This window comes from Aulonocara stuartgranti (genome assembly GCF_965226115.1).
Source record: "Aulonocara stuartgranti genome assembly, chromosome: 2".
NCBI classification, from domain to species: Eukaryota; Metazoa; Chordata; class Actinopteri; order Cichliformes; family Cichlidae; genus Aulonocara; species Aulonocara stuartgranti.
Genome location: NC_138940.1, coordinates 21,211,712 through 21,237,381, shown reverse-complemented (window position 1 = coordinate 21,237,381; position 25,670 = coordinate 21,211,712). Strand labels below are relative to the sequence as shown.

The 25,670-nt window shown below is 42.7% G+C and overlaps 1 protein-coding gene across 6 annotated transcripts in view; it reads right to left on the bottom strand.

The window, feature by feature from the left end:
* Window positions 1-4,851: 4,851 nt before the first annotated feature.
* Window positions 4,852-25,670, bottom strand: part of il1rapl2 (interleukin 1 receptor accessory protein-like 2) — a 636,591-nt gene continuing 615,772 nt past the window's right edge. For 3 of the 6 annotated variants that reach the window (XM_082503825.1, XM_082503824.1, XM_082503829.1), the window contains 10 exons: window positions 24,175-24,315; window positions 23,335-23,395; window positions 22,340-22,452; window positions 11,327-11,472; window positions 10,639-10,716; window positions 10,407-10,523; window positions 9,476-9,598; window positions 7,971-8,201; window positions 7,778-7,808; window positions 4,852-7,556 (listed from right to left, as the gene is read on the bottom strand). In XM_082503825.1, coding sequence (XP_082359951.1) covers window positions 7,468-7,556; window positions 7,778-7,808; window positions 7,971-8,201; window positions 9,476-9,598; window positions 10,407-10,523; window positions 10,639-10,716; window positions 11,327-11,472; window positions 22,340-22,452; window positions 23,335-23,395; window positions 24,175-24,315 — 1,130 coding nt within the window. In that variant the 3' untranslated portion in view covers window positions 4,852-7,467. The remainder of the gene's footprint in view (window positions 7,557-7,777; window positions 7,809-7,970; window positions 8,202-9,475; window positions 9,599-10,406; window positions 10,524-10,638; window positions 10,717-11,326; window positions 11,473-22,339; window positions 22,453-23,334; window positions 23,396-24,174; window positions 24,316-25,670) is intronic. The other 3 variants (XM_082503826.1, XM_082503827.1, XM_082503828.1) reach the window with 3 other exon arrangements.

The following is a 25,670-nucleotide window of genomic DNA, read 5'->3' as shown; positions in this document are numbered from 1 at the left end:
CAACTTCAGGGCATGCTCCTAATGAGATGAAGGATGGTGTCCTGGGGGATTTCCTACCAGATCTGAAACAGTGCATCACTGAGCTTCTGGACAGTCTGAGGTGCTACCTGGTCGCACTGATGGAGCAAAACATAGCACCTCAGAGGTGTTGAAAATTGATCTTTCAGGCAAGAGGAACAGAGGAAGACCACAGAGAAGGTTCATGTTCATGTAGCGAAGGGGAATATGCTGGAGGTGGGTGTGATAGAGGCAGTGATGACCTCTAAAGGGAAGAGCCAACTTGGCAGACTAAAATTGTTTTGTAGTATTTGGGCTTTATCTAATGATCTAATGATGTTACCAGAAAATGTCATGTGGAACTGTCATACTGATCTCACTGTGACTGCTACTGGTTTCAGTTGCATTTTGAGATGAGTAGTGTCAGCTGTTTGGAGAGAAACTGTACTTTGAACTGTGCTTTTACCTTTATTTTTATTTTTGCAGAAACTTGAGTGCAAGTAAACTACATAAAACAAAATGCTCTGTTATTACAACATCCGTTAGCATGCACTAGATTAATGTTACTGACTAAGGTCGATTGATTTTAACATAATTTTTAACGGCATCACATACTTTGTTTTTGGTTTTTTTTAAGTTGTTGTTTTTTTGTCTACCCTGTAACCACAGTCTTTAGCGGAAGTGTTTAATCTACCTTTTGAGTGTGTGAACATTGCAAAGATTCAAAAGTTCTTGCATTTTTAAACTCAGCTCGATTTGATAACACAGGAAGTGGAAACTTGTCAGCCGCAGTCGAGACGGACGACTGCCTGAGAAAACTATCATTTGTTTTGTCTCGTGGGATCTATTTCTGCTGTGGTAATTGACTGTAGTGTAGAAGTCATCAGTTTTTATGAAACTGTCTTTACAGATTTCCCAAGCTGCTTAAAAACTGGGAATGTATTCAGTATATTTGAAGTGTTTTTATTTTCTAACACACGGGCTCAGCTGATGACTCAGTCTTGCTGTATATGGTTTTGCAATAAGTGTTCACATTCAAGCTCAAGTAAAACCTGTAACATGCTGTTAATGCTGTTTGTATAAAAAAAACAATGTATAAATGTCACATGTAACTGATGTAACTATTTAATAAGTGCTATAATGTTGTTTATCTATCCATTTTCTTCCTTATCCGGGGCCGAGTCGCGGGGGCAGCATCCCAAGCAGAGAAGCCCAGACCTCCCTCTCCCCAGCCACCCCCTCCAGCTTATCCGGGTGAACACCAAGGCGTTCCCAGGCCAGCCGAGACATATAATCTCTCCAGCGTGTCCTGGGTCTGCCCCGGGGCCTCCTCCCGGTGGGGCATGTCCGGAAAACCTCACCCAGGAGGCGCCCGGGGGGCATCCTTGTCAGATGCCCGAACCACCTCAGCTGGCTCCTTTTGATGTGGAGGAGCAGCGGCTCTACTCTGAGCCCCTCCCGGATGGCTGAACTTCTCACCCTATCACTAAGGGAGAGGCCAGCCACCCTTCGGAGGAAGCCCATTTCTGCCACTTGTATTCGCAATCTTGTTCCTTCGGTCACTACCCACAGCTCGTGGCCATAGGTGAGGGTAGGGGATTGACCGGTAAATTGAGAGCTTCTGCATCACTGCAGCCGCTGCACCAATCCGTCTGTCAATCTCCCACTCCCTTCTCCAATCTCTCATGAACAAGACCCCAAGATACTTAAACTCCTCCACTTGGGGCAGGGTCTTGTCCCTGACCCGGAGTGGGCACTCCACCTTTTTCCGGCTGAGAACCATAAAAATTATGAACAGAATCAGTGACAAAGGGCAGCCCTGGCGGAGCCCATCACCCACCAGGAATGAGTCTGACTTATTGCCAGCTATGTGGACCGTAGCAATGGGCCAGACACCCCATACTCCCAGAGCACCCCCCACAGGATCCCCCTGAAGGACACGGACGAATGCCTTCTCCAAGTCCACAAAGCACATGTAGACTGGTTGGGCAAACTCCCATGCACCCTCAAGTATCCTTGGGGGGATAAAGAGCTGGTCAAGTGTTCCACGATCAGGATGAAAACCGCATTGTTCCTCCTGTATCCAGGGCTCTAGACTAACTTTTTGCCATGGGCGTACCGGTACGCCTAACTTTAAAAAGTTAGGCGTACCGGCACAAAAGTTAGGCGTACACAAATTTTATAATAATTTATATAATATAATGTGTTTTTCTGGATACACTGTGCTTTTTCAGCATTCAAAGACTGATGACACCATGTCCGAGCACTGGCTATGAATTTCAGAAGGATCAGGCCTTAACTTAACAGAAAAGTTAGCAATGGTTCTTTTCCTATTACAGCTACATCCACTTCTGTGGTGCCTAGGCTGCTCACTAGGGCTGGGTATCATCACTGATTTCTATAATCCATTCGATTCCGGTTTTCAAAGTCCCGATTCGATTCAACTTAGCCTCAGACAGTCAGAAATATTATAATTCTGATCATTTATCAGTACTGACTTCTTCAGAATTGTGAACATCACAGCAGATGCCTTTGTGTGAAAGTAACTGAGAATAAAACACAGAAAAACATGAAGGAGATTTTCCCTGGTCTGGCTTTTTATAGCAGATAACCTTAAAAATATTCTACAATGTTCTGCATATAAAGTTTAAATTTCTTCAGTATTGAATAACAGAAAAAATAGGCTTTCTTGTCCGAGGTCATTTAAGTGAAAAAAAGAAAAGAAAAAGACAGCAGCCACAGCGCTGTAAACAACGGTAGACTGGTGGGTAATAAGCGAATTAATAATACAGAAAACAGAGATTGGAAACAGGAAACTGTTCTTGAAGTACAGAGAGAGATAGAGAGAGAGAGCTAGCTGTGCATGAAGTGTGATTTTAATAGTCGTGGAAGCAAAACAGCAAAATTCATGACGACATTGATCAAATGTGAAGCGCAGTTTGCTGCTTCTTTTGCTGCTGGCTCGGTGAATTTTGGTTGGAGAGAGACAAAACCTGCAGCTCAGAATCAGCGCAAAAAGATGTAAACACAGCGCGGACCGCACGCATCAGAATCGCTAAGCTCCGACAGCGTGTCCGTCTACGGGTCGTCGGGTGAGAAAGCCGAGAAAGACAAAGTTGATTCTGATGCGTCGGGTCCGTTCTGTGTTTACGTCTTTGTGTGGAGTCCGTGTACCTGCTCTCATTTGCTGTTTGGTTGTTGTTGAAATGGTTTTGTGAGCTTTAATCTGAGAATCTGGCGTTTCTGGCAAAACACAGTTATATTTAAAAGTCGATTCAGGATTTAATGAATTGATATCGCTTTATTCAAGCTACTCACCTCCCACTTCCACCTGCACTTTCAACTGGATCACGGCCAATCAGAGAGGTCCCGCCCCTGACTATCTCTGATTGGTTTAGTCCACGATAGGGGCAAAATGTGTGTCTGCTGTTGACCACAGGGAAGGTTGCAGATTTTATTTTATTTTTTTTGCTACCTGAACAGTTGGTCGCACAGGTGCAACCAAATATTTTCTTTTAGTCGCACCACTGAAAAATTTGGTCGCATTTGCGACCAAATTGGTCGCACTCTAGAGCCCTGTCCTGTATCCGAGGTTCGACTAACGGACGGACTCTCCTCTCCAGCACCCTGGCATAGACTTTCCCAGGGAGGCTGAGGAGTGTGATTCCCCTGTAGTTGGAACACACCCTCCGGTCCCCTTTTTTAAAGATGGGGACCACCACCTCGGTCTACCAGTCCAGGGGTACCGCCCCTGATCTCCACGCAACATTGTAGAGGCGTGTCAACCAGGACAGCCTTACAACCTCCAGAGCCTTCAGGAACTCAGGGCGGACCTCATCAACACCAGGGGCTCTGCCACCAAGGAATTATTTAACTGCCTCAGTGACCTCGCCTCCGGAAATTGGCGGGTCATTCCCCTCATACCCAGACTCTGCTTCCTCCTCGGAAGATGTGTCAGTGGGATTAAGGAGGTCCTCGAAGTATTCCTTCCACCGCCTGACAATTTTCTCAGTCAACAGCACTCCACCCACACTACACACAGTGCAGGTTGAACACCGCTTTCCCCTCCTTAGTTGCCTGACCGTTTGCCAGAATCTCTTCGAGGTAGTCTGAAAGTCTTTTTCCATGGCCTCTCCGAACTCCTCCCACACCCGAGTTTTTGCTTCCGCCACCGCCCGCTTGGCCTATCTATCTACCTATCAGCTGCCGGAGTCCCACAGGCTAACCAAGCCCAGTAGGACTCCTTCTTCAGCTTGGTGGCTTGGTTACCACCACGACAGGCACCAACTACCTTGTGGCTGCAGCTCAGTGCTGCGGCTTCTGCAATGGAGGAGCTGAACAGGACTCAATGTCCCCAGTCTCCCTGGGAATGCTGTTGAAGCTCTGCTGGAGGTGTGAGTTGAAGATCTTGCGGACCGGGGCCTCTGCTAGATGTTCCCAGCACACCCTCACTGTACGTTTTGGTGCGCCAAATATGTGGTGTAGCCGTGGGTCCTTTGCAATACTCACTTGGTCCCTTGAAAAGGTGGGGAGCTACTGTTGATAGTGTTGATCCCGGTGAAGTGCCGCAATTGCAGCCTGAGGCTACGTCCACACTAGCCCGGATAGATTTGAAAACTGCGTTTCCGTCTGAAAACACTCCACATCCACACTAGTGTTTTCAGTCGTTTTCACAGAGTTGTGTGTCCACATTGAAATGGATGAAAACGCCTATGTCCCAGTACTGCGCATGTGTGAAACGCAAGAAGATTCGACCTGCCTCATTTCTGTCTGTCGTTTATTTACTTTCTGGCTCTTTGAACCGTTGCGGCAAAAGGTCGAGGAAAAGCACCGAGTTTTTTAAATGGACTAACAATGAGGTGGAGTTGTTGCTGCGAGTAACACAAAAGTACAAAGTTGCAAAAGCAAGTGAGAATTAAGGTATTTGAAGAAATGCTATCTGGAGCATGTACAGACTGATATTAATCTTTAACAGGGCTGTCAAAATTGAGAGCAAACAAAACAACTGCTGCCCTCCACTATCTTAGTATAATTGGTCACATGACGGCACCCAAATGTATGTGTTTTCGAGAGCGTTTTGAAAACGCTGCGTTTTCCTTCCGCGAAAACGCCATCTCAGTGCGTCTCAGGCGCTCTAAAAACCTGCTTGCTCCAGGCCTGTTGGACAGCTTCACTCCTTGTGCTCAACTCCATGCGGCGCATCTTGAAAATTTGGATAAGGCAAATGTTTTAGTTCATGCCTTTCGACACTGGGCAAAGAACTATGTGTCACTGAGTAAGCTAACAGCTTACAAGGAAATTTAAGTGACCATTGGAGAAGAGGATAAAGCCATGAGAAGTGCAATTCGAAGAAAAGGATTCGTGACAGGGGTGAAGCAAAGTAAGCTGACAGTTGGAGGAAATGCCAGACCGCTTGCGAAATCACATCTGGTTAAGCAATAAAAACAAAATGAGAAAAAAAATAGTTGTCTGGGAAAAAAAAAAGAGAGGAAAAAAGTTGACCATGTCAGACAACAGTGAATCCAAAATCTATAAAACAACTCATATAAGTTTTATTTGCTCGCAGTTAAATTATTCAACCAATATATCCAAAGAATAGTCAAAGAAATAGTCAGAAATTAAAGGACAACCACTATACTGTATATTGCCATTGAATATAACAACTGAAATAATTAATTATTGTATCAAACAATCTCAAATATCCAGAATTCATTGGTTCTAATAAGACAATGACAGTAGCTCTGTGTAAATTCAAAACATTACCCACTTTGCTTAAATATTATCTTAATAATCTTGTTTTTCTTTTTTAAAGCTCACAAAGAAGAATGTGGTCTGATTCAGCTCGGAGTACAGCTTTTTATACAGTGAAGCCCCCTTTTGGCTGACTGGTAGTGGTAAGGTTCAAAATATCAGTCCGTTAGCAGGGTCGTACTGCCGTAAGACATCCATCCATCGATGAAAAGAGAAACACAACAAAGGCAACAAAAAAAGTGGCTGTGGAGCCATCAGAGAACACTTAATGTGAGTGTTAACAAAAACTGTAGGGAACAAATCACTGTCATGTATAGGTCTATACAGAGGTTATGGAAGCTGTACAAAGATTATTGTAACAAACAGACAGTAAAAACAAAGCCTGGTAAAAATTCTCAACAACCTTCTAAAAGGATAAAACCCTTAAATAAAACGTGACAAAATAAATAACCCAAATGTTTTTGGAGGGACACCTCCTTTTTTTCCTTTATCAGTTTTTATCATTGAATCATGGCCAGACAGAAAACAAATATACTGTATCAACATAGGATGTTTATACCCTCCATATTAAAAGAGGCTTCGACAAATGATTGTGTCATTTACTCTTTTATCTATGTTTGTTTGATTATTATTCTTTTTTTTAATCTAAATGGGTGGTCATGCAAATAGAAAAAAGCCAAGTCCTTTATGCTTTTAGCTTGGTGTTAAATCTGACAGTTCATCTGTTGGTGATGGACTGGCTGGTTTCCAGTCTTGCTGTGCCCTTAAACACACTTACCTCAAGTACTAGCTATTCTTTCAGCCAACTAGTCTATGCAACTAGCTAGTTTCTACCTAACTGTGCTTTCTCAGTCATTAAGCAGCTTCAGCCTTCGCTTTATGTGTCACCCCCTCTTGTTTTTCTTGCTGAAAAACATTTCTCAAGTCTAGTTCAGCTCCTGAGAGCCAAACCAGGTAGCTATATAGCTTGCTGTAGAGCAATATTTCAAGAGGTTGACTAGTTGATTTAAGGTGGTCTGGTATTCCAAAATCATTGCTTGATGTCTGCTTTGTCTGCCCGACAAGCCACCTAGTCAACAGGTAGATGAGAACTCGCATAAGTAGATCAATTGGCATTCTTAGATTACGCTACGTCTTGTTTGTCTGAGCTGACAAGTCAACTGGTTTTCACAGCAGCTGGTTTGTGAGCAGACTTAAAAGGTGCTGTTTTAGTGCTCCAAGATCCAACCTGCCTGCCTGTTGAACAAATAGAGTACTATAGACGGTGGATTGAAGTACTCAGGATGCCTTCGTTAACTTCTCTAGCTCTTAAGTTTCCTAATTCCTTTCCACAAACTCAGCATGACCAGTCAGGAACTTTTTGCCAGTGTGTCAAGGACACATGGTCATGCCAGCAGTGTACATTCCAGCTGGCATCAGCCTGTTACCAGGTAATAGGTCCAAAATCAGAGTGCAATCCTTTGTATAATCCCAGTCTTTCTGTAAACAGTTTACAACCACTCTCCTAATAAGTGTGACACCAAGCCTTCTGCGGTCTTTCGGTAGTCTTTTATTCACAGCTGGGAAGGAGTAGCCCAAAAGCAGTCGATGGGCAGTCCAACGCCAAGTCTGCACACAGTCCAAAAACCTGATGAAAACCAGACGACCCGCCAGTCTACACGAATCCAGTGAAAAGCAGTCTGTATTCCAGTATCAGCTGAGAAGTCCAACTACCAGATGTCAGAGCTTAGTTCTCTGCTGGTGAGGGGTACAAAGGTGCTGTTCAGGTGGAGTTCTGGCTTCTTCCCAAGGGTATTGCTCTGTTGCACCTGGGAAACACACAGCACCACCATGATTAGCACTAACCTTGCCATATAATGGTGCTTCATTTTATGGTATGACAAAATATTGCATGCCAATACTGTGCCTTGACTTAAACATAAGAACTGTACTGCATTTCGTTTCCCAGTCTGTTAGAATAAGCATGTTTTCAGGCTAGATGATATGAAGATATTGTTTTCTTTCTATATTCTCTTTTATTCAAACAGACCTCTTGTTCCCCAGTGAACTGCTCTGAACCCCTGGGGAGAAGAGAGGATTTATTTTTATTGTGTTTAAGCTCTGAGTACATGCAAACAGATAACAGCAAGCAAACTTTAGAAAAGGATACACTGTGCTGATGTTGGGTGCTGGGGACTAACTAAGAACATCATACGTATAAGTGGCTTAGTCTTTTCTCCCACCTGTCCATTCAGCAGTGTCATAGGGATATTGCAATAGACATGGCGCCCCCCGGGGCCCAGAGTGGAGAACTGCACTGTGGAGGGAGGTGGAAGTGGGGGTGAGGGCTGTGGGGGAAGTTGAAACTCATAGCTGCGGCAGAAATGCCGCATTTGAGCTGCTGTAGCACTGTGACCCCCTCCTAATGGCAAGGTCATCTGGTTGTAGTCAGGGATCTCTGTTGCCAAGGCGACCTGTGTGTAAAAGACATGACTTTCTAGTAACTTTCATTAGCTTCAGCATTATTGCAAGAGGCAACTAAATATGAAGCATTCATCATGAAAATGCTGTTTGTAGACTTCTGTTAGCTTCTGGGTGAACTATGAAAACAAGATAATTGTAAATTAATGAAATAAATGTAAATGAACTTAAGTGTAATGTGTTAAAATAATTCAAGCTCGAGTTTCACTTATTTTTCAAAATAGAGCTAAACACAGGAAAACGTGAAATCCCCGAATTCCGTCTGATATGAATTCAAAGGCAAGTTTTAAACAACTGAAACAAACTTTCTAGTCCAAACTGTACATTTGAAAACACAGCAGTGGAAACATAAGAAGTACAGAAACAGTTAGAACATAGTCACAAACATTAAAGAGAGATCCATGGCAGTCAAAGAATTCTGAACTGAACTGGTGGTAGAAAAACTTGTAAAACTTTATCATGGGACAAAGTCAGAAAACTTTTTATTCAGTTTTTATTAGAGTTGACCGGTGGTTATATACATGCAGTTTTAATGTCCTGGTGACCAAAGCCAAAGCCTCATCAGAAATGGTCTTAGTGGAAGAATGGCTCTAAGAAAGTCATTGGGGTAAGGGATGGAGACAGGGAGAAAAATTGAGGTATGGCAAATTACCCAAAATTGGACTACAAATCATTGGCAAGAGGACTTGAATTCAAATGTGAAATGGTTCGAATTGTAATCAGTATGTACAAAAGTGAGTGGCTACAGTCACCGGTAAACCTGGTGGAGGCTCCGTCATGGTTTGAGGCTGCATATCAGCCAGTGATGTTGGAGAGCTTTTTTAAAATTGATGGAATTACAAATGCAGAAAAGTACAGTCAGATTTTGATCCACCATGTAAAAACCATCTTGAAAGCATTTGACTGGCACTGGCTTTTTCAGTATGACACTGATCCCAAACACACTGTAAAAGTCCAGTAAAAGTGTACCTGGATAGAAAAATGCACAATGAAGCACTATCAGTCATTGCATGGCCTCCCCCAGATGCTGGAGCTCAACATTCCTTCTTTCCTGTCCTATCAAACAGGTAACAATGCATTGTTCCTGATCATCTGCTCTCACAAGGTAGCCCAAAGTTCAGGAAAAAATTAATTTACAGGTGTAACAACGATCAACTAAGTCTGTGTTTTTAAGATTAATGTTGTCATAGTGCAGTGCCAAGGTCACTGATTTGAGAAAAACCATCTACTAATTAATAAAAGTTCGAACTAAAAGACATGTGCTGACCTGATGGTGTCCATGCCGACTCTCATTAGGGGGCACCAGGGAGGCAGAAGTGGTTGTCATGGCAATAGTGGAGACTGTGGTCTGTAGGTCACCAAAGAGGCCCTGTTCACCAGAATCCATTACCTGTTAACACAGAGATTCCTCCAACAGTGAGTCAAAATTTGATCCATCGATTCCATCCATCCATCCTCCCTCCCTCTGTTGGAGGTTATGGGGTGCTGGAGTCTTTCTTTGCTAACAGTCTTTTGCAAGGTCAACGCAGAGAGACATACAATCATTCAACAACTTTATTCAGAGTTTCCACCTATGGGTGAGTAGCATAATCTAAGCCCTGGTGCATAAAATAATTTGACACACCTTTACACACTTAAACACCATCTAGATTCCATGACATCAATTATTAGAGTAGAAGAAGACATTAGAATGATATCACCACGCTGTTGCGGTTGTTGTTAATATTCTCTGTGTAGCATCATTCTTCAGGAAAGAAAGCAGCAGGAAACATTTATTTGCTAATCAGGGCATACACAACCTGAGGCATGGTAAACATCTACACATTTTGCTTTGCTGTGATTCCAATTTTAATACATTACCTGTGTTTTGCAGACATTTTAAAGGCCATCTGCCTGTTTGAATGCGCCCAAGGAAAGAGTACATCTCAGTAGAATTTTTTGGCTCCCATGCATGAAATGGACATTATTAATATAGGTATAGATCAAGATGTCTGAGTTTAAGGGTTTCTATAATGACACATGAACAAATTCACATGCTATCCAAAATGTTTTTATCACTTATAGTCGCACATGTATTGTAGACTTGCTTTTTTTATGAAATTTCTTTTCAGAGGTCATAAATCAGTCCCAGAGTGGAGGCTATACCACTGTAGAAAGATAAAGTATATCGAGAATACATGAAAAAAGACGCAGTGTACCTGACGTCTGGACAGTGTCTCTCTGCGTTTAGCGGGCATATCGTAGACCACCTGTTTCCAAAACTTAGATGACAGCTCATTGCTCTTAGGACCCCTCCACTTGATGATGGATAAAACCTGAAGAGAAGGAGACAAATTACAAAAAAAAGATTTTGCCATTCTGGCCGGTGATAACTCTTCAGGTCACCCCATAAACTCTCCATCCTTTCATTCATCCGCTCTTTCTGTATACCTTGATGGTATGTTTAAGTGCCTCCACCTCTTGGTAGTTGATGACATTCTTCAGGTCTGCACACTCTATCATGATCACCTAGAACACGGAGAGATTTCTAAGCAGAAGACCTTCGCCAACAAAACTCTCCATATGTAATAATGCAATGTCCGGGTAGGTTCTCAGTAATCCAGGTTATGGTAGTAGTAAGAGCTTGAACACAGAAGGTGAATGAACTTCTTTAAATTTGTAAAGATATTTCACCTCTTATTCAAGCAGCTTCTTTAGTTCTAAAAACAAAAGGTGGGCAGCTCCAAGTATTTAACCCCTAGTAGAGGTCGTCTCTCAGTTATCAGCCACCTGCAATGAAGTTTTGAGATCCAGATGCTTAAACACCCAAATCATACTCAGACGACCTCAATAGGTCACATGATGGGGTGGGACAGTCCCACAGTGGTTTTATCCTTATTTTTGGCTTTAATTCATCTGATGACTCACATGATCAATAGTGGGCCAACAACCACAGCTAGCGTTTAAATACCTGGGACTCTCCACCTTAACTAAAGAAACCTCTTGTGAGGTCAAAGGTCTTCACAAACCTAAAGAAGTCTTCTTGCCTTCTTTTTTCAAACTGTTAAGAATAATAATGCAATCAAGTTGGAAAAATGTCTGTCCTCTAGATTTTTACCGTTGACCTCTGAATTCATACCTTGATCTCCCCAGTAACAAGCATGGAGTGGAGGCGTGTCTCTATCTGGAAGATGCTCCAGCCTCTTTTGGCAACAAACTCTGGCGTTAAAACGATGATCAGACGTCTGCTCTGCTCCACGCTACGAGCCAAGTCCTCAATGTAGGCTGGGAGAGACACATGGAGAGTAAGAATAATGAATAGAGAAGGGACAACTCGGCAGATGGCCCCACCCCCTCCTGAGCCTGGTTCTGCCTGAGGTTTCTTCCTGTTAAAAGGGAGTTTTTCCTTTCCACTGTCGCCAAAGTGCTTGCTCACAGGGGGTCATATGATTGTTGGGTTTTTCTCTGTATGCATTATTGTAGGGTCTACCTTACAATATAAAGGGCCTTGAGGCGACTGTTGCTGTGATTTGGCGCTGTACAAATAAAATTGAATTGAAATTGAAAAAGAAAACTTTTCCTTTCATTCTGTTATTACTAAAAAGTTTCCATGAATATCCACATGATGGTGTAATACCAAGTTTCCTGTGTCTCCAGATTTTGTTGTGAGCCAAAACAGAAGTGACAAAAAAGCAGGTTAATAAGCTTTTGCTCTTAATATTGTCAGTGCTGAACTAATCCTGTAACAGTCGTGCATTTCTTTCTCCAGAATTACTGAGAGGTTTTAATTCTTGTTGGATTACACGGAAAGCTCCAGCAGCTTTGACGAAGACAAAGCAGGAGGCAAGAAGTGAATTACCATCACAGTATGTAAGGGAAACATCTCGCACAGCAACACTTGCCCCCGCTTCCTGCATGTGTCAAGTTCATTCGTCCATACATGCCTGAGGTGAGTGACGGGCGGATATAACGGAGTGACAGAAATGCTTGTGCAAGAACTTTGGCTCTGACACAGCACGATGCAGTCAGCTCTTAAATGGGGATCAGAGTTGTGCTGAGCCACCATCGCCGGTTGTTACTTATAACTAAGTGAGGAATATGTGAAGTTGACGAGGAGAAGTGGCAGGTGATGGGATGTGGACGGTGAGTTAATATGAGGTGAAGCTACTATGCTTCAGCATTAGAGTAGCCTCCACGCCAAACCCAGTGAAAACCTGTCTTAACAAACAACCCAATTACTTTTTTGCAACAGTGTGTGTGTGTGTGTGTGTGTGTTTTCTTGGAACACATTGCTCATTATTTCTAAAATTTGTAGTTACAGAAAAAGTATGAAAACTTTGTGTTCATTGAACCACGGCTCCCCCCACCCCGTCTAAATACCTCTCTCTTTCTCCATCTCTGCTAACTAAATTAATGACAGACTCTCCAACAACACATTGCAATTTCACGCTCAATTTGAGGGGCACAAATAGTACAGTACATCCCCAAATTCATTCTCTTTCTTTTCTGTTTCTCTTGGTTTGCCTTTCTGCCTCTCTTTTTTTACATTTTCCCTCTCACATTAACACCTCCTTGCCTCTCTCTTGCCCTTGACTGCTTCCTGCTCCCCCATTTGTGAGGATTATGTAAATCAATTAATAAAATAACCAGTGACCCTGTACCCACTGCTTTCTGTTCCTTGTTATTTATTTCTCGCTCTCCTGTTCATTTCAGAGGGTTAAGTGGAGTGAATAATTGAATGGTGTGTTTTGGGTCGCATTGCTATGCTGCTCTTTCAGCAGCTTTGGTTACCAAAGAAAAGACTCTTGTTCAGTGTAGGCATATTTAAACCTGGAAAAAGTTACATGTTATATGCACAGGGGATATTTGTTTTTCGGATGTTTTCAGGGCAAACACAGGAAATATGACTTTTTCGTCTGCCGGGTGCGTCGGGAAGGGGCATAATTTTAGCTAAGGTCACGTAAAGTGTGGCTTTTCATTATGAACCATACTTAAGTAAACATATTTATGTATTTTAGGAGAAAATGTTAACTAATTCAAAGAGCACATATTAGCATGTGTCTTTTGTGCCACATTATACGGTTATTTCAGTCGGTGTATATTTTTTGGTTTGATGTTTTGAGGACAAGGAGACGTGGGATTTTGGTACCAAAATGCTAATACACAGGAAATGATAGCTGTATTACTTTATTTCACGCATTAGACCTCAGAGACCTCAGACATTACTAATTAGAATTAATATCCTATTTATTTAGATTTATTTATTTTTATACTACCTTTAATTGGACTGTCCAGTTTGCTTCCATACTGGTCTAGAGAGGCCTTTGCAGGATGTGCTCTTTTAGGTTTTTCTTTGAAAGCTACATATTCATTATATAAGACAAAGCAGTCAGTTTGAGGCAGTGTTAGGGACACTGCTTAATAAATACTTATTTAAAAACGTATTATTAAAATAATTAGAATGACACATTCCTCAAAGTACCACAGCAATAAAAATTATTTAGCATTAACAAACCACAGTGTACATGTTTAATGTTGATCAAAGGAGCTTGTAAAGAAAAGCGTCTGGACTTCTTTAAGTTGCTTGAAGACGTTTCACCTCTCGTCCGAGAAGCTTCTTCAGTTCTAAGGTCAAATGGTGGAGAGTCCCAGATATAAACCTAGTGGGAGTTTCCCCCCAAAGAGGGACAAAAGGACCCCCTGATGATCCTCTAATCGCCTGAGCCAAGATGTGAAACTGGGTGTGGGTCCCAATCAGCCAGAGTTTCGGGTGAGTTCATTGTGAAACCTGGCCCCACCTTATCATGCGAATTCATATCTGGGACTCTCCACCATTTGACCTTAGAACTGAAGAAGCTTCTCGGATGAGAGGTGAAACGTCTTCAAGCAACTTAAAGAAGTCCAGACGCTTTTCTTTACAAGCTCCTTTGACTACGATGACCTGGATGACTGAGAACCTTCACAGACATACGTTTAATGTTGATGTTTTTTTGAGATATCATTTGTATGAATTTGAGTGTTATATTGTTATATGTAACATTCTATGCATAAAAAAAATGTTGATAATATATTTTTAATTATCCAGATTACTTTAGGAGTCTAGGCGGAGATATAGAAGAGACATACGAACACAGACTATGATCGTAATATTTGTAACCATGTTTTTGGCCACTTGGTGAAGTCAATACTTACTCTGCTCTCCTTCTGACTTAGTGCTCAGTTTCCTTGAATGACTGAGTGAACTTTCTGGGCTAAAAATGTCTAAGGACACATATTGAACACTTCTGGTTCATATGACCCACCCAGCACTACACATTGTTCATTTTTTGTTTTCGTGCCCCACTCGCCCTCTTCCTTTGAATGTATTCACTCTCCAAACCGCAGCCTCATTTCATGCTCAACCATCTACCATTATCTAATAAAAATGCTGTCAAACCTAAAATAAGGATGTTGTCCCAGCTAGTGAACTAGTGATTAAGTGCAGAGGGGTGTATAAACACAGAGGGGAAGCCCCCAGCAGCTTAGGCCTATTCCAACGTATCTAAGGGTCGATTTGGGGTCAGCTGATGCAGCCCTAACTACAAGCTAATATAAACATATTGGACAACTTCATGCTCTCAACTTTGATGAAACGGTTTGGTGATGCCCCCTTCCTGTTCCAACAAGACTGCACAACTCTGCACAAAGGAAGGTCCATAAAGACATGGATGAGTGAGTTTGGTGTGGAAGCCTTGACTAGCCTGCACAGAGTCCCAACCTCTGTGGTCAACCAGAAAAAACACCTTTGGGATGAGACTGCGAGCCAGGCCTTCTCGTCCAACACCAGTCTGACCTCCCAAATACAATTCTGGGAGAACAATCAGATAATCCCATAAACACACTCCTAAACCTTGTGGAAAGACTTCCCAGAGGAGGTGAAGCTGTTATATCTGCAAAGGCGGGCTGACATCTAGATTAACAATGGGATATCCCTCAAGTTCATAAGAGAGGTCAGAGTGTTGGAAGTGCAAGATTGGTTTCACACATGCTACCCAAAACGACACAAATGTTTTTATGGGCTTTGCACCAGATATTATTAACAATACCTGTGTGAGCACCACATCCTGGTTTGATGACAGTCACATCTTTGCTACAAAAGACGTCAGTTGTATTTAGTGCCATGTTACCACATTGTTTGAGGTGTCTATATCTATATCTCTATATATCTATCTCTATAAATATAGAGATATATATATATTGTTGTGGAAATTTTCCACTTAAATAAAGCCTGCAAATGAGCGGTGAGCGGTAGCTAACATTCTTTAATCCAAACACACAAAGACAGCAGACAATCAAGCCTGATGGAGCCCCTGCATGTCCGCGGGACAGACGGTCAGCAGAGTTCTCTGAGTCTAGCATGGCTCTCAGTTAAATACCTTCTTCAGGAACAAAAGGCAGTACACAGCTGTTTCACACCTTAAGGTTCACACTCCTTTGCTACTTCCCAGAGTCCTCGAGGAGACAAAAGACTCTGGTCTGCTTCCCCCAACTTCCTTACTACACCCCCACCATTTGTCTTACTGTATGGGTGTCAGACATGTTAAAATCCAGTGGCACCAAGGCATTATACAATAAAATAATGTGATTAATACATAAGTAAAAGAAATTCCTATACATATCTCTCTCTCTCTATGTATATATATATATATATATATATATATATATATATATATATATATATATATATATATATATATATATATATATATATACACATACATACACAGAGATGGGCAGTAACGCGTTACTTGTAATCTGATTACTTTTTTCAAGTAACGAGTAAAGTAAGGGATTACTATTGCAAAAACGGTAATTGGTTTACCGTTACTTTCCTGTAGGAACGCTGCGTTACTGCGTTACTAAAACCGTGATTTTTTTGCGAGAATGTCTCACGACAGTGACGTAAGCGAGTGCGCCGTTAGTGACAACAGCTGTGTGCAGATCAACAATGGATCACATATCGATTGTGGGAGAGAGTATGAGCGTGCAGCGTTTAAAGCGTGGAAGTACTGACCTTACTTTGAGTTTGATTCCATAAAAAGTGACAAAAACATTAGCGTCCATTGTGCGTGGGAAGAAAACTTCTTTTTACAGCGAAAAAAACCCCTAAACTTCCAAACAAGCACCGAGTGCGCAACGACGTAATGGGAAACTCACAGAGAAACTCGCGGATTCTTCAACTGACCGCAGCACACCTGCACCAGGGTAAACCTCCGCCTACGCCAGTCCTGCTTTACAGGTGAAAACAGAGCAAAAGGACCGCTAGTCTTTGACTTTATTTATTTTCTGCTGTGTTTTACTTGCATCTATTTGAAAGAGTGAGTGTAAACACAAAAAATATTTTATTTTATGTGCTGGAATGTGCAGAAAATAGCTTTAAATGTTAAACTAATTCATTCAAGTCAGAGAATGTTGCATATAATTAAATTTTTGCTTGATGCATAAAGTTAAAAGATTAAAACTGACAAAACAAGTTAAAAAAAGAGACTTTTCCATTTGATTACATTTTGTATGATGGATTATGCAGAAAAAGTAGAATTGGGCTGAAAGATCTATCCTTTATCACCTATTCAGGTTGTAAATCGTGTTTTTAAAAAGTAACTAAGTAACTAAGTAATTAATTACTTTTGAAAATAAGTAATCAGTAAAGTAACGGGATTACTTTTTTGGGGAAGTAATCAGTAATCAGTTACTGATTACTTTTTTCAAGTAACTTGACTAACACTGTGTGTATGTATATATATATATATATATATTAGGGGTGCAACGATATTCGTATCGATATTGAACCGTTCGATACAGTGCATTCGGTTCGGTACGCATATGTATCGAACAATACAACATTTGTAATTTATTTTATCAATTTTCCTTCTGACGATGCTGTCTGTGTTGAGCGCTCAGTGAATCTGTGTTCGACTACTCCGCCTAGGCTGCACTGTCGAGCGCAGATCCACTGAGCGCTCAACACAGACGGCATAGTCAGAAGGAAGAGCGCAGGGCAAGCTAGCGAGACAGAAGTTAAGCTCTCCTTGCAACAGGCAAATTGAACCTCATTCAGATCTGGCGTTTGGAATTATTTTGGTTTTCATGTGACGTATGACCCTGAAGGTAAGCGAGTCATGGACTAAAGTAAAACAGTATGTTGGATGTGCCATGCAATGCTCAATTACATGGGTGTGAACTAGTGTGTTAGCGCAGTTAGCTCGTTAACGTGTTGGCCGTCTAGCCCCATGCACGGAGCGATCGGCGGTAGCTCGTTAACGGAGATTTGCCGTGTTGTGGCGTTAAGGTCATTTCAACGAGATTAACCTGAAAGCACTAGTGGGAACACAACGAATATGAGTGCACATTTATGCCGACATCATCCTAGTGCAAAGACAAGTGGAAGCAGACAAAAAAAAGCAAGCATGCTACTAACTTTAGCCGAGTCATTTAGACAGCTGTTAGCACATGATTCTCCTTATATGTTTAATATGCTGCTGAGAATATAGCCCAGAAGAAGCGGATAGTATAGCTTTTATTTTGGAAAGAGCCATTTCTCTGTAATAAACTCTCTTTTCCAAAGATGAGTGATTCCTCAATCAGATACAGGGCTTGCAATATCGCTAGCCCGACGTCCCGGAGCTAGCGATTTTTTCAGTCGGGCTACCAAAATCTATCTCTTCCCTGCCTGTCGGGCTATTGTAGGAAAAATATATGTCAATGCTTTTGCATTCTTTCAGAAATGTAGCTGGGTAATTATGTCATTGGCATCGGTGAGCCACTGTCAATATGTGACATATTGAAGTCGCGTTTGAATTTGTGCTTGTTTTTTTGCTTTCACTTTGCAATCGTGCGAACTGTGTATAGAGAGCGACAGCACTGATCTGTGAGTGATGATAATTTGTGCACCAATTCCTCTGACATCGTCTTATTAATCGTTAGCTTACTATGCAAACATGACAAGTGAAATCTCCCGCAGCTTAAACATGTGAGAGGTTGATCGCGCAGAGAATCGCTGAGCTTATGTGAGTGCATGTGTAAAAGCATTTCAGTTCTGCTGAGCCAAATAAGACAGGTCAGGGTGAAGAAGTGACAGCCAAAGAAAAGCTTACCACAAAACGGAGAAGTTATGACAAATCAGACTATAAGGCAAAAAGAAAGTGCAGCTTTATGGTTTCATGGACAAAAGAATTTTTGTGGCTGCAATATGATGAGCTAAATAACCAGGGCTGCACATAAGTGGTCCGCAGGTGCGCATTCGCTGTCAAAATAAAAAACACGCACAAGGGTTAGGGTTAAATTTAAAAACTGTACTTTTGAGTTAAAATATATATTTATAATTTTAATAAATGACAAATTAAAAAGGCATGAACATTTTTTTGTATCGAAAAAATATCAAACCGTGACACCAAAGTATCGAACCGAACCGTGAATTTTGTGTATCGTTGCACCCCTAATATATATATATATATATATATATATATATATATATATATATATATATATATATATATATATATATATATATATATATAATGCTACTACGCAAGTAACCCCGGCGGAAGGGGCTACATGAATAGGATGAGGGACCTATGGATTCTTCGATACCCAACATCCACAATGACGGCGAAACAACTAGTAGCTCAGTGTTCCAACATTCGAAAGAAGGGACTGCTCTCACAGCTAGAGATTGACGAGGTACAACACAAATGCTACGGCAAGGAGGAGTCAGGACGCCAGGTCAGGGGGGAGATATCATCACCCCCACCCGAGATTGGGTACATAGCCCCAAGTGCGATAGGAGAAGGATCGTTGAGTGCGAGAGGAACTGACCTGAAAAATAGGATCATGGCCAAGCTTGAAACCTGGATCCCCCGTAGCCGGTTACCAAGATTACGTGAAGTACCCTCAGAAGGTCTGCTAGATGATGTTAATGCAGCACTACGGGCAATACCTACAACCACGATTACCGACACTAACAAGCTGATCTACAATACGGCAGCAGTGATCAGTGAGATGCTTGGTTACAAGTTGAACAGCCACAAGGGGCAGTACCCTCCATGGAGAAGGAGGCTAGAGGGCAAGATCAAAGTAGCACTGAGGGAGGTTAGCCAACTAACGGAGTTGCAGAAAGGTGCGACAAATAAGGTGCCTAAGAAATACAGCAAGCTGTCCATACCTGAGGCCTTGGAAACTGCCAAGCAAAGACTCACAGCCTTGGCCAGCCGCTTGAGGAGGTACACCAGAGAGATAGAAGGCAGGAGAATAAACCAGCTGTTCTCCACAGAACCAGCAAAGGTGTACTCTCAGTGGCAAGGGAACAATAAGAGAACAGCACCACCAAGGCTGGAGACGGAGCAATACTGGAAGAGCATATGGGAGAAGGATGCAACCCATAACGGCAATGCTCAGTGGCTAGTGGATCTGAGGGCAGACCACAGCGACCTCCCTGAACAGGGTCCAGTAACCATCACAGTGGCAGATATCCAAGAAAGGGTCTCCAGTATGAAGAGTTGGACAGCACCAGGGCCCGACATGGTTCACGCCTACTGGCTGAAGAAGCTGACTGCACTCCACGAGCGTCTGGCAGCACAAATGAACCAGCTGCTAGTTAACGAGAGACACCCGGAATGGCTAACTGAAGGCCGGACGGTCCTGATCCCCAAGGACCCCAAGAAGGGACCGGTCCCCTCCAACTACCGACCAATAACCTGCCTCAGTACTACATGGAAGCTCCTGTCAGGCATCATATCGGCTAAGATGAACAGGCACATGGGTCAATACATGAGCGGGACACAGAAAGGAATTGGCAAGAATACCAGAGGCGCAAAACACCAGCTACTGGTAGACAGAACAGTCAGCCGAGACTGCAAGACCAGACTGACCAACCTGTGCACTGCCTGGATTGATTACAAGAAGGCCTATGACTCAATGCCCCACAGCTGGATACTGGAATGCCTAGAATTGTACAAGATCAATGGGACCCTAAGAGCCTTCATCAGGAACTCAATGGGGATGTGGCGTACAACACTAGAGGCCAACTCCAAGCCCATAGCACAAGTTACCATCAAGTGCGGGATCTACCAAGGAGATGCTCTGTCCCCACTGCTGTTCTGCATAGGCCTGAACCCCCTCAGTGAGATCATTAACAAGACTGGCTACGGATACCGACTACGGAACGGAGCAGTTGTCAGCCACCTCCTGTACATGGATGACATCAAGCTGTATGCCAAGAGTGAACGAGACATCGATTCACTGATCCACACTACCAGGCTATACAGCAATGACATTGGAATGTCGTTCGGACTGGAGAAGTGTAGTCGGATGGTAACAAAGAGAGGGAAGGTAGTCAGAACTGAGGGGATTGAACTACCAGAAGGCAACATTGCAGACATAGAGGACAGTTACAAGTACCTGGGGATCCCGCAGGCAAATGGGAACCATGAAGAGGCCGCTAGAAAGGCTGCAACCACCAAGTACCTGCAGAGGGTCAGGCAAGTCCTGAGGAGTCAGCTGAATGGTAAGAACAAGATCCGGGCCATCAACACATACGCCCTGCCCGTGATCAGGTACCCTGCTGGGGTAATAGGCTGGCCAAAGGAGGAGATAGAAGCCACTGACATAAAGACAAGAAAGCTCCTTACCATGCATGGAGGGTTTCACCCCAAGTCCAGCACCCTGAGGCTGTACGCTAAGCGGAAGGAAGGGGGCCGGGGACTGGTGAGTGTCAGCACCACAGTCCAGGATGAGACAAGGAACATCCAAGAATACATTGGGAAGATGGCCCCAACTGACCGAGTGCTCAGTGAATACCTCAGGCAGCAGAAACCCAAGAAAGAGGATGGAGACGAGGAACCATCATGGAAGGACAGGCCCCTGCACGGTATGTACCACCGGCAGATAGAGGAGGTGGCTGATATCCAGAAATCCTACCAGTGGCTGGACAAAGCTGGACTGAAAGACAGCACAGAGGCACTAATCATGGCAGCACAAGAACAAGCTCTGAGCACAAGATCCATAGAGGCTGGGGTCTATCACACCAGGCAAGACCCCAGGTGCAGGCTGTGTAAAGATGCCCCAGAGACAATCCAGCACATAACAGCAGGGTGCAAGATGCTAGCAGGCAAGGCATACATGGAACGCCATAACCAAGTGGCCGGCATAGTGTACAGGAACATCTGTGCCGAGTATAACCTGGAAGTCCCGAGGTCAAAATGGGAGATGCCCCCAAGGGTGGTGGAGAATGACCGAGCTAAGATCCTGTGGGACTTCCAGATACAGACGGACAAAATGGTGGTGGCTAACCAACCGGACATAGTGGTGGTAGACAAACAGAAGAAGACGGCCGTAGTGATCGATGTAGCGGTTCCGAATGACAGCAATATCAGGAAGAAGGAACACGAGAAGCTGGAGAAATACCAAGGGCTCAGAGAAGAGCTCGAGAGGATGTGGAGGGTGAAGGTAACGGTGGTCCCCGTGGTAATCGGAGCACTAGGTGCGGTGACTCCCAAGCTAGGCGAGTGGCTCCAGCAGATCCCGGGAATAACATCGGAGATCTCTGTCCAGAAGAGCGCAGTCCTGGGAACAGCTAAGATACTGCGCAGGACCCTCAAGCTCCCAGGCCTCTGGTAGAGGACCCGAGCTTGAAGGATAAACCGCCCGCAGGGGCGTGCTGGGTGTTTTTATATATATATATATATATGTATATATATATATATATATATATATATATATATATATGTATGTACTGTATATATAAATACAGTATATGTGTGTTTGTGAATGTGCCAGGTTTGACCAGCATATTTTCCCCTCCAGTTGGACAGAGTGACACAGGAGCCAAGAAATGATGACAAATTGTGAGAGGGTACAAGCATGCATGCACGTGTGTGCGTACGTGTGTGTTTGTGAACAAATAAATGAAATTGTGGTAAGGCATGTGGTACATGTGGCGTACATCTGAGAGCTGACATAGATACGTGTGTGGCTGTAAGTGTGTTATGATGAAGATCCACATATGTTCTTATTTATTCTGACAGAGAGATGAATTCTGGGTAGCGGGGATTGGAGTTACACAGAGAGAGAGTGTGTGTGTGCATGTGTGTAGGTAGATACACAGATTTATACTTACTACTGCTGGGTATTAAATCTCTGTCTGGTATAAACAGCTTGTATCCATAATGTTTCTCCAAAACATCCGGCAAGATCTCCAAAGCAAATGTTTCCTCGTCGCTGCTCGTCCTGCTGGGAGAGGGAATAACAAACATGGCTCCAAATTCAAAATCAGATAACAGACAAATCAATCAGCGAATGCACTTAACTACAAACGCCTGCACACAGGTGGAAAATTAGAGGGGAACCCATCGTAAAGATGTGGGCTGCCCTGCTCTGTTAAACTCCACAGGAGAGATGGAGCACTACATTCCAGAAGATATTCCCTCATTTGATGTGCAGACGAGCACGTGTTGTATCTTCGTAGCTGATCTTGTGAGTACAAAGACTGTAGCACGTGATTACATCATTTTCTTCTCAGCATGCAGATCACTGCATTGTCATCCAGGAAGGAGCCACTTCCATCAGGACAGAGATGTTTAATCAGAGTGTAAAGGTGAACGCTTTGAGCAAATTTGTATTGATTCACGGTGAGCCTTCCTTCTGAGGTGACAAGTAAACTGAAGCTATGCCAACAGAATGCTTTCTTCAAAGTAACGGACCCTCTCAATCCCCTCACTGTAGGGCTGTCAGGTTTAGTTTTTTGCATTTAATTTGGTCAATATCAAACATCTGCACATTTTATGAATTTATTTATTCATTTTTTGATTTTTAACATGACCAGGCTTACTGCTAACAATACAACAAGTAGTATTTTAATAAACTGTAGCCCAGACAAAATTTTGGCTAGCAAGTCCTTTTCATGTGGCTGCCACGCTTCGATATAAAAGGGAGGTTTGTCTAAACCGGTTCAACCACAGAAGCAAAGAACTATGCTCACAGGAAGTGTGTGTATATATATATATATATATATATATATATATATGAAAGCTAGTTTGAGCCACCATGGCATCATCTAGGGGTTACTGAAGCCTGTTTACACAGCACTGCACAAAAACATCCAAGAAACCTGACCTGCCCAATGAGTCGAGGTCCACTTTAGTATAGGACAGATAGGCATCATACTCCTTATTATCTGTGGAGAGAGACAGAGAGAGCATGGGACAGTAAATAAGAGTATTTGGAAGATTTAAAAAAATCAATCAACAAGGCTTCCCCGTCTTTCTTTGAGTACAGTGCTTCATACAGTATATATATGTTAGCAGTTTCTGTGTAATTATTGCACTAAAAGACAGCAGACAGCTCCTGATCATCAATACATGTAGACTTGATGAGAAAACCGTAATTCATGTTTTGGACTTGTGAATGCACGGCTAAGAAAATCCAGCTGCTTTAGGACCTAAACTTGAAATCAATACTTTAAATCAATACTACAAACTCACATCTTTATAATTTTCCTTTTGGCCGTTTCGCTGTTTTGTTCGGGGAGTGATCTTGCATTGCTTTGTCAGTGTAACTTTTTAAAAGTGCTGCACAAGTAGCTCCTTATTCCATCAATAGATGAAAAAAAGAAAAACACATTTTCATTTACTCTGCTGTTGTTTCTATTAATTGCCTTCTTTGACTTCACTACAGGCTTGTGCATCTTATGTGCTGTACAGTGTTGTACTGTGAGACTCATCCTGCAGTCTGTGTTATGCTATGTGTAGAAGCCCTACAGGAAAATCCTACTTCAATAGCATAATTCCTTTGCTTTACTTTGTTTCATTCGCAGCAACAGTCTAACTCTCATTTTGCTCCATGTTTGTAGTTCTCTGATCTTCCTATCAATGCTGATACCGCTCAGCGCTCTGATACCTGTCTGACCCCTTCTGCAGTGTGCTGAAGAAAAAGGGAGCACTCAAAATAGCTTACCATCTTCAGTTTCATCACTCCCAAAGTGTCTCCTGTAGCAGAGCATGATCTCCAGGTTGTAACATTTATAAAGTGCGGTTAGGACTCCCAGCAGCAGCAATATGACCCCGAGGCCTCCAGCTAACTCCAGACGGTACATATCTGCCAGAGATACACAGCAACAAATTTATATCAGTGATCAGTCTGCTTGGAGGAATACTAACTGATGTAAGAACAAAATTCCCCCCCAATAACTCAGAGCTTTTCAAAACATATTTAGATAATGCTTTTTTTTAAATAAACTGCTCACATCTGACTGCTTTGACAACAATCTTACTTCAATTATCTTCAGATTGGCACATTTTTCCAAATCGGCAGTGAAGCTGGAAACTCATTCACTCACACAAAATACACAAACACACACAAACATGCAGAATGCTGATATCAGCTTTTCATTTGAATGTGTTTTTTGATAACTCGCAGCTGCATTTAGAGGCGTTATTAACGGCCTGCAAAAAAAAAAGCGCAGAAAACCACACCAATGAAGCCCAGAAAAAGACAAATGCACACAGAAACACACTGGACCAGATGCGCTAACATGAGAGTCACAAAATCATCTGGCGGTCTATTTAATTAGAAGCTAATAAATTAACAAAGACCCTACAATAGAGAGAAAACTCCAACAATCAGATGACCCCTCGACGAGCAAGCACTTGGCCACAGTGGGAAGGAAAAACTCCCTTTTAACAGGAAGTAACCTCTAGCAGAACCAGGTACAGGGAGGGGCGGGGCCATCTGCTGCCACTGGTTGGTGTTGAAGGTAGGGCAAGGTTGTTGATATCAGAGGTGTGGACTCGAGTCACATGACTTGGACTCGAGTCAGACTCGAGTCATTAATTTTATGACTTTAGACTTGACTTGAAAAAATGTTCTAAGACTTGTGACTTGACTTGGACTTTTACACCAATGACTTGGGACTTGAATTGGACTTGAACCGGTTTACTTGAAAAGACTTGATATTTTACCCCAAATACAAAATTTAACATGCATATTATATAGAGATTGAAAATGTGACGTCATTCACGGGTAGAACCGCAAAGGATTCTGGGAACTCGTGGCAAGCGGTACTAGCGCACGCAGGCTTTCAATTAAAATCAGTTATACAGCGATAAAAAGAAACACAAGAAGCCGTTGTATTATTAACTGCAATAGCCGGTCGCATGACAGCCACGGGAAGCCGACGGGTAAAGAGATCGGTTGTTATCGGATTACGTCGTTGAAGAGAAATTGTTCGAGCCATGTTTCCGAAGTAACAAAGAGGCAACGGATGGCCTGGATTGCAGCCATTCAAAGATCAAATATAACGTCCCAGAACACTCCAGCTCACAGGTTAGTCTGCTCCAAGCATTTACACAAAGGTCAGTGTTTTTTAGTAGTTAATACGTCACTTTCATAACATAATTGGTGATATAGGTTACAAGTAAGTCTGGCGCTGAACAGAAATTGTCGCGCTATGC